Source organism: Trematomus bernacchii, unplaced genomic scaffold (assembly GCF_902827165.1).
Source record: "Trematomus bernacchii unplaced genomic scaffold, fTreBer1.1, whole genome shotgun sequence".
In the NCBI taxonomy this organism is placed as follows: domain Eukaryota; kingdom Metazoa; phylum Chordata; class Actinopteri; order Perciformes; family Nototheniidae; genus Trematomus; species Trematomus bernacchii.
In genome coordinates this window covers 1,682,576-1,691,200 of record NW_022987821.1, presented here as the reverse complement: position 1 = coordinate 1,691,200, position 8,625 = coordinate 1,682,576, and the positions used below count along the sequence as shown (strand labels likewise).

The 8,625-nt window shown below is 39.0% G+C and overlaps 1 protein-coding gene and 1 long non-coding RNA gene across 5 annotated transcripts; one reads left to right on the top strand and one right to left on the bottom strand.

Moving 5' to 3' along the window:
• Positions 1-372: 372 nt before the first annotated feature.
• LOC117499008 (multidrug resistance-associated protein 4-like) lies at positions 373-7,134 on the top strand. Of its 2 annotated transcripts, none has more exons than XR_004557641.1 (3): positions 373-1,336; positions 1,496-1,621; positions 2,499-2,539. XR_004557641.1 is itself a non-coding variant. In XM_034151234.1 (3 exons), exons 1-3 carry the CDS (start codon positions 1,290-1,292, stop codon positions 7,065-7,067), a joined length of 243 nt encoding a protein of 80 aa, XP_034007125.1. In that variant the 5' UTR covers positions 373-1,289; the 3' UTR covers positions 7,068-7,134. The 2 variants fall into 2 exon arrangements, 1 of the variants encoding a protein (XP_034007125.1); XM_034151234.1 differs by lacking the exon at positions 2,499-2,539 and adding an exon at positions 6,998-7,134.
• Positions 3,450-7,085, bottom strand: LOC117499011. Of its 3 annotated transcripts, none has more exons than XR_004557644.1 (3): positions 6,957-7,085; positions 4,575-5,852; positions 3,450-3,683 (listed from the first exon to the last, which is right to left on the bottom strand). It is a non-coding gene; the product is annotated as an uncharacterized LOC117499011 (long non-coding RNA). The 3 variants fall into 3 exon arrangements; XR_004557642.1 differs by lacking the exon at positions 6,957-7,085 and having other exon boundaries at positions 4,575-4,980; positions 5,272-6,053; XR_004557643.1 differs by lacking the exon at positions 6,957-7,085 and having other exon boundaries at positions 4,575-5,336; positions 5,747-6,053.
• Positions 7,135-8,625: the final 1,491 nt, after the last annotated feature.

Below are 8,625 nucleotides of genomic sequence, written 5' to 3'. Positions count from 1 at the left end.
TTGACTGCTGCACATTTAACATAATACTAGTAATTACCATCAGTTTGCTGCACCTTCACTAAGACATTGTTTGTTTGTTTAATTTGCTTCAATCGGCTGTGTAACCATCAGAGGGGGGAGAAATAGTCAGATCTTCTACTTGAGTAAAAGTAGAAGTACCAGAGGAAGAATACTCTGTTACAGTAAAAGTCCTGCATTCAAAATGTTTCTCAAGTAAAAGTACTAAAGTGTTAGAATACTAAAAGTAGTCATTGTGCAGATTGGTCCATTTCAGAATAATATATATGATATATTTTGAGCTGGTAAAGGTGCAGCTAGTTTGAATGACTTTGTATACTGCAGGGTAGCTTGTGAATTTACTCCAGGTGGAACTAAAGTCTGATTTAAGAGTTGATTATATTTCACATCATTCATCAAAATCTGTAAAGTAACTAAAGCTATTAAACAAATGTAGTGTATTAAAAGTGCATGATTTAACTCTGAATTGTATTGGAGTAGAAGTACAAAGTAGCATTAATAATATAAATGTACATAGTTACTTTACATAACTTGGTCTTATTTTAAAGCCAACTCTAGATTTTTACAAGACAAAATTACCACTGCAGAATACAAAGCAATGAGGTAGCACTTGCAATAAATAATCCTATATGTACTCAAAATTAACATTTACTCTCAACACTCCTGATTGGTAACACGATGCTAAATGTTGTCCTTAAAGTTCACAACAGTGACATAAAAAAAAAAACCTGCAATGCAAACCACTTGTATATGAAAAGGCTTTATTTTGTCAGTAGCATTAATGTCAGTCTGCATAGATAAACTATTCCCCAAATCCAACTCTAAAAACAGCAACTAAGCAGTCCTACCACGCCGGTTATCACTTTAGTAAGTCAACCCTCAGTCTTTCTGGAACGATGGTGGAGTGTTTGAAACATGTGGGGACTACAGACTGCAGCAGGGACCTGTTGAAGATGTCTGTGAACACCTCTGCCAGCTGAATTGCACACACCCTGAGAACACGGCCATTGTGCATTTTGAAACATACAGTAGGGCGACAATTTAACTAAACTCAATAACTACTGTATTTCAGTCAATATTATTTATTATTTGTATTATTTGTACTTCAACTGTGTATTTCCACATTATGCACCTTTATGCCTTTACTCACTCTATTGCGGAGGAACATTCGTACTTTTTACCACACCATTTATTTTTAGAAGATCATCATTGTGTTACTATGGTGCCGGATCGGACCCTCGTGTCTGGCAGGTGTGGCAGTCCTTGCCCTCATGATGCCTGTGCAGACAGTGTTTGGAAAGCTCTTTGGCATCTTCAGGTACGCAACAAAGAAACTTAAGAAGTGCAAGGTGGCACTGTTTGCTCTTTATTTGTTCTATCTGGACATTTTTCGTTCAAAGTAACGCAGATTTCTCATAAGTTTGGGAAAAGTGGGGTATTTATTAATATTCCTGTATTTTTAAAACTTTGTTTACAGGAGCAAAACGGCAGTCCTTGCTGACAACAGAATCCGCATCATGAACGAAGTGGTGTCTGGCATCAGGATCATCAAGATGTACGCCTGGGAGAAACCCTTCTCAGCTCTGGTTACAGACGTCAGAAGGTAAGGATGCAACTGTTTTGTTTAGAACAGAACAGACTTAACAATCTTTGTAATAGTTTCCGCAGCGATAAAATGGGCTATTCATTTGAACTGGGACCACAGGAACATGTGTTTTCATCATATGTCCACTAACTTTGGAAAGAATATCAATCCTATGCAGTTTACTGCAGAACTTAATTCTGTCTGGTGCTCCACCCTCTCTAGACTTGAGTTTGGGCGTTGGCCAAAGTGGTAGCGGAGTGTCAAATATCTGCGTTAGGTTGGAGCCAGCTGTTCAGCACAGCTTTTACCTTCAAATCAAGCAGTGGCGTGGGGAAAAATTTAGGGGAAGCCCATTTTTTTGGGTTGGGGGGGGGGTGGTCAATAACGTAACCAGATGAGTGATTACAGCGCCCGGTATCATTTTACACACATTTGTATCACACAGATGCAGGACTTGCACACGCCTGTTATCTAACCGACAGGTCCACACGCACTCTCCAGCCGAAACTCTCTCGTCTTATTAATTTAAGCATTTGCTTATTAATTTATGCAGACACACCCCCCCCCCCCCCCCCCCCCCCCCCCCCCCCAAATGCAATACCAGCCGCTCAATGCGCAGTGCAGATTCGGTAATGAATAAAAAAGAAGCATTCATTCACAAAGAAAATCAGGAGACCTTTAAAGTTTTACGTTCACATCAAAGTATCAGTAGGCGTGTATGAAACGCATGAATTCAAAAACAATTATGTACAGAAACATTTGCATGTGATAGTCCACCTTCTCTTCCCTTCCCTTTCTAACACACGGCAAGTGCAGCAACAGTCCTCGTCTCTGTAATTAGCTCAGTCCGTAGTCCAAAAGTAACTAAAAAATATAAACAATCTCATCTATTCAGGTGATCGATTGGATGGCAGTGTCCAATCAAATCGCCAGCCGCCTCTGAAGGGAAGCCAGAGGCGGCTGGCTTCCCTTGGCATGGCCCTGGCCAATCACAGGTTGGCAGGGGCATCACGTGGGCCTCATCTGATTGGTCAATCCCTCAATTTTTTTTCACCAAGGGAAGCCCGATTCAGCCAATAGTATGAAGCTGCAGCGTCGGAGGCTGTACTCTCAGGACCGCACTCTCAGGACCCTAGTTGTTTTGCAACATCGCCACCTAGCGGATTGGATGACCGCAAAAGTACAACCAGCGAGTATTGAGTCTCATACACAGCGAGTCTCTTTAGACATTGTAATGCTTGTTATTAACCATCTAAAAATGCATGAAAATATGTTTTTCTTACTGAAATTACATTATTATTATTAACAAGTTGTTAATATGTTTTTGTTTTTTAATAACAAATGTATTTTGTATGTCAGATGTAAAAAGATAGTCTTTTATATTTGTCTTATCAAATTTGACATACAACATAAATATACAGTATATATATATATTGTAGTAATAATGATATAATCTATTTATAATTGTAAATGTATATTGTATTTAGACATACATTTAGATGTATATTTTGTTAAAAGAAAACAAAACTGTTAATTTAGTTTTTGGGAGAAGGGGTGGGGTTAAATAAGTGTAAACTCCTTTGAATCAATTTGATACTGCTTATGTTTCTACAGTATCATAATTCTCTTGTTTCATTTCATTATTTTTTTTTTTTATTGTATTACACGTTCGAAATAAATCAAATCAAATGTGTCTTTGAAGAGGTGCTAGATTACTCAAAAACAACTGTTAGTGTGTTTATGCACCAGGCTGCAAAAGATAAACATGCAATTTGACGAGAGGCATTTCAGTGCAGAATACATTTGTATTTATTGGGCACAATTTCCACACTGTGGATTCTTCACTGGGGTGAGGCGGGGTCTGCTGTTCCCTCAACCACCAGAAAACAGCTCCAGCTGCAGTACCCCGGGAAGCCCTCTTCTGAGTAAAAACCCTGTAATATTCCTCGCCGTCCACTTCCCCGGTAGCCTGTGCCAACGTCCTTATACAGGTTGTCACACTGAAAGCACCTGGAAATTTGGTAGGCCTTCCTAAATTCCTGTTTGTGTCCCTCTGTGAAGATATTCCAGTTGACGACACCTGAAGTAGAATGTCATAAGAAAATTACAATTCAGACAGAAAAAGAACAAAACCTTCCTTAATTTAGCTGACCTTACTCTTATGGCGCGTTTCCACTACAGCGCGCAGCACGGTTTAAGAGGGCTGTGACGTCAGCGGCCCGTCTTTGGTTGCGTTTCCACTTGGCCTAGTACCGGCCGGCGGGTCCTAATTCACAGTTTTTCTGGCCTCATAAAATCGTGGGTCTAGGGCCAGAGACAATGAGGCCGAGTATGCTAAACTAGAGAGAGAATCGCTGGCAAGGGGGCTACAACTACAACAAGATGGACATATTTGACCGTGATTTAATTGTAATACACGTTTCAAAAATGATGCCGAAGTAACAACATACTGATACCGGTTAGTAAAAACCATGAATTAATGCTTTGACAAGTCTGCAGACAGACGGCAGGCGAAAAACCTTTTAAAATGCGTGTTTTCTAAATGGAGATTGGCTAAGCTAACGCAGTATATGCTCCGACCATCCACACTCACAACGGCCTATACAGACATAAATAAAGCAGCGACTGTATTCGCCATGACACAGGCAGTCTGTGGTTTGTACTTGTTTAACTTTTGTCTAGTTTCTGAACATATATGAGGAGCTGTGAGCTCTGAGTGCTAACAGCTAACGGCTGTGTTGTTTTTCTGGGGTTCTCATTGAAGATGACGCAACGGCTCCGCCTACACTGCGTTACTATAGATACTACCCCAGTTCCTAAACTGTAATGGAAATGCGCCATAAAGTGAGCCAGTCCTAACGAGGCCTAGCCATACCGAGCGAGGCCGTGTAGTGGAAATGCGCCATTAGTCAATCAACTTCATAATACTAGGATAGGAGAAGGCAGAAGTAAAGACACTTTATAAACTTACTGTCAAGCCAGTTGAAGTGGGCTTCCTTTTGGAATGACCCCTGGCTCACGATGTATTTAAAGCTCTCGCCGGTAAGGGCTAGCGTGCAGATTGCAGGATCACCAAATCCTCAAGAACGACAAACGTAAGGACCCTGCGGATTATGCCTTCAGGCAGCTGTAGATATAAAACACGATTTAATACGAAATCCTTTCAAGCTACATTTTATTGTAGGTCTCTATTGTTATTGTCTCTACTGTCAAAACTAAAGTAATTGTAAATACATGCCTGCAATATGCCAATGGCCACCTTCTCCTGGGAGATATCCATTCTGGCACTCTGTCGTGGCACTCTGAACACTGGCTGAAGGGTTCCCTCGAGCAAGTTTCTGGCCTCCAGAGTCCAGAAGGCAAACCTTTGGCCATGCCTTTGAAACAATAAGAACAAGATGTAATCTAAAGTATTGCATAGGGAAAGGCTAAGGCATTGGTGCACAATTGATATGCATTAATAATCTCAACAGATATTGCCATCCAGAGTCTTACAGCTCTTGTTACTGATGGTCAACTGATCTGTAGATGGTTAACCTAATATAACTAACAGATGTTCTATTGACATGCTCCTGAGTTTGTTGAGAGATTGTAGATAATCTACAAGTGACCCTCAAAATTAAGTGTTACTGAAATTAAAACACACATATTGTTAAGGGCTTTCATACCCTTGTGTTTCAAAACGCTCCATGAGAAGAAGACACCACCACTTCCGAATCAAAGGCATGTCCATCTGAATGAAATGTGAAAGTGACAAAGACAATTTTTGATTCACAATGTCCATAATAAATCATTTTTCTTCAAGATGAACAGTATGATGAAACATAAGCAACACTTTAATTAGGCATTTACTTCTTTGGTAAAAAAAAATCATAAACTAACCTCCTGGAATTCAAACCGTGCCTCACCAGCCATGAACCTCACTGCACGTCACTGCAGAAGCTTATATATAGACATCTAAGTTTTTTGTGCCCCACCACTTTTGTACATATAAAAACGCCACTGGTCACCACAAACAAATCATAGAAGGACTTGTTTTGATTTATTGCTCAAATGGAACTGATCATAACATTCAGGCTGCTTTTAATGCAGACACATTGCAACTCCATTTGCATTTCACAAGAGAATGTTTGCAAACTTTACCTTCATGGAGAACTGCACGGTTGAAGTGGCTCTCTAAATGGGTTTGGACCTTGCTCAGTTTGGCTGGGTCGGGCAAGGATCTCCCCTCTTGGATTGAAATATGCATCTTGAAAAAGAGAGAGCCTAATTGGTCAAACTGAACATTTTGAAATACTTTCACAGACAGACATAAATTAGGCCTAATTGTTAGATTCTGACACGACAGATTCTAACCTACAGAATAGGCCGACATAATAACTGACTAAAACACCTCATGCAATATTACAAAACATGTCAAAATGATGAGACTGTCTGATAAACAGTAAACAGGCAGTCAGCACAGTTAAGATTATTTACAATGAATTCAAATAGTAATACAATGACTATTAAAGAAGCATTTACACTGAAGACAGAACTTATATTAGGCTTCTGCTGATTTAATGTAGCGGACAGACAGATCATATTGACATGCTTTTGTCATCCTTTAATGTTTAATTAATTAGCTGACTATAATTAATGATCAGGGTCGAGAAGTTTACTTTTTTTAAATGTAGGTTACAGATGACTAATTACCCTGTTAAAAATGTAATAAGTAATGTAACTGACTATGTAACTATTTGTATTGATAATCTAATGTTAATTATGGTTATTTTATGTTTTTTGTGAGTCACTTTGGATAAAAGCCTCTGCTAAATAACATAACCATAACATACGGTTTCATTAAACAAATAAACAAAAAGGCTAACAGTTGGTTTTGCAGCGAGTCATCATAGGCTAACAGATGACATTTAGCACGTGTTGCTTGTATTGCTGTCCAATTCAATACACCAGAATAGTTGTTAACTTTAAACAAACAACATGATTCACATTACTCACACTCTTACTGTAATTTGTAGTGATCACTACACATTAGTGATTAAATCAACAATTAATGTAGGACACCTAGTTGGGCTTGCCAAAATCACGCTACAGTTTCATTAAACAAATAATCAAATATGCTAACGAAGCTAATGCTTTTGCTAACAATGCTTTTACCGAAAGCTATAGCTAACGAATAATTGTTTTTAGTGCCTTTAATACTGTTAGAAGCTATCATAAGCTAACAGATGTTTGTTTGTATTGCCTTAAGACTATCATAGTTAATGTTAGCTAATCATACTTCATTTCAAGACACCGGAATTGTTATTAATGTTAAACAAATAAAACTTTAAAAGCACTTCACACTACTCACACTCTCTGCGTTGTCGTTCATATTCATGTCTCCGACAATAGTATGAAGCTGCAGCGTCGGAGGCTGCACTCTCAGGACCTCACTCTTAGGACCGCACTCCCAGGACCCTAGTGGTTTTGCAACATCGCCACCTAGCGGATTGGATGACCGCAAAAGTAGACATTGTAATGCTTGTTATTAACCATCTAAAAATGCATGAAAATCGCAAAAGTAGACATTTACATGCATGAAAATATGTTTTTATTATTATTATTATTATATTTATTATTGTTTATTTAATTTATTTTTTACAACAACAATTTGTTGTTAATATCAAATGTATTTTGTATGTCAGATGTAAAAAGATAGTCTTTTATATTTGTCTCATCAAATTTGACATACAACGTAAATATATATATATATTGTAGTAATAATGATATCATCTATTTATAATTGTAAATGTATATTGTATGTAGACATACATTTATTTTATATATTTTTTTATTGTATTACACGTTCTAATAAATCAAATCAAATGTGTCTTTGAAGAGGTGCTAGATTACTGAAAAACAACTGTTAGTGTGTTTATGCACCAGGCTGCAAAAGATAAACATGCAATTTGACCGAGAGGCATTTCAGTGCAGAATACATTTATTGGGCACAATTTCCACACTGTGGATTCTTCAATCTGCTGTTGGTCTGCTGTTGACCACCTTCTCCTGGGAGATATCCATTCTGGCACTCTGTCGTGGCACTTTGAACACTGGCTGAAGGGTTCCCTCGAGCAAGCTTCTGGCCTCCAGAGTCCAGAAGGCAAACCTTTGGCCATGCCTTTGAAACAATAAGAACAAGATGTAATCTAAAGTATTGCATAGGGAAAGGCTAAGGCATTGGTGCACAATTGATATGCATTAATAATCTCAACAGATATTGCCATCCAGAGTCTTACAGCTCTTGTTACTGATGGTCAACTGATCTGTAGATGGTTAACCTAATATAACTAACAGATGTTCTATTGACATGCTCCTGAGTTTGTTGAGAGATTGTAGATAATCTACAAGTGACCCTCAAAATAAAGTGTTACTGAAATTAAAACACACATATTGTTAAGGGCTTTCATACCCTTGTATTTCAAAACGCTCCATGAGAATAATAATAACTGACTAAAACACCTCATGCAATATTGCAAAACATGTCAGAATTATGAGACTGTCTGATAAACAGTAAACAGGCAGTCAGCACAGTTAAGATCAGTGGCGTCGCCTGGCCTGGGCATCCGGGGCTTTAGCCCCGAATGTTTTTTCTGTAGCCCCGGACAATTCTCCCTCAATAATATAATACATTAACCGTGCTTTACGTACGTGAACCTCATCATGACACAAGAGAGGACGGCAGCACTGTAATTTCCCGTGTTCAGTGAATGCAACAGAGGCATGACACCAGACCAATCAGAGAGTTGCATGGAAATAAACGTGTGCTTGTGTCATTCAAGCTCGGCTCTGTGTGTGTGGCAATAGCGCATTTATGGCGCATTTCCACTACACGGTCGGCCTCGGCCACACTCGGTACGGCTCGGTACGGCTTGGCCGCGTTGGGCCTTAACAGGGCCGACTCACTTCATGCTGCGCTTCCATTACAGTTTAGGAACTGGGGTAGTTACTATAGTAACGCAGTGTAGGCGGAGCCGTGA

Excerpts from the sequence above, each read along its gene's own strand:
- LOC117499008 (XM_034151234.1), top strand. The coding sequence starts at position 1,290 with ATGATGCCTGTGCAGACAGTGTTTGGAAAGCTCTTTGGCATCTTCAG. Across the intron at positions 1,337-1,495 it reads AAGCTCTTTGGCATCTTCAG|GAGCAAAACGGCAGTCCTTG; the intron begins GTACGCAACAAA and ends CTTTGTTTACAG. Across the intron at positions 1,622-6,997 it reads CTGGTTACAGACGTCAGAAG|TATGAAGCTGCAGCGTCGGA; the intron begins GTAAGGATGCAA and ends CTCCGACAATAG.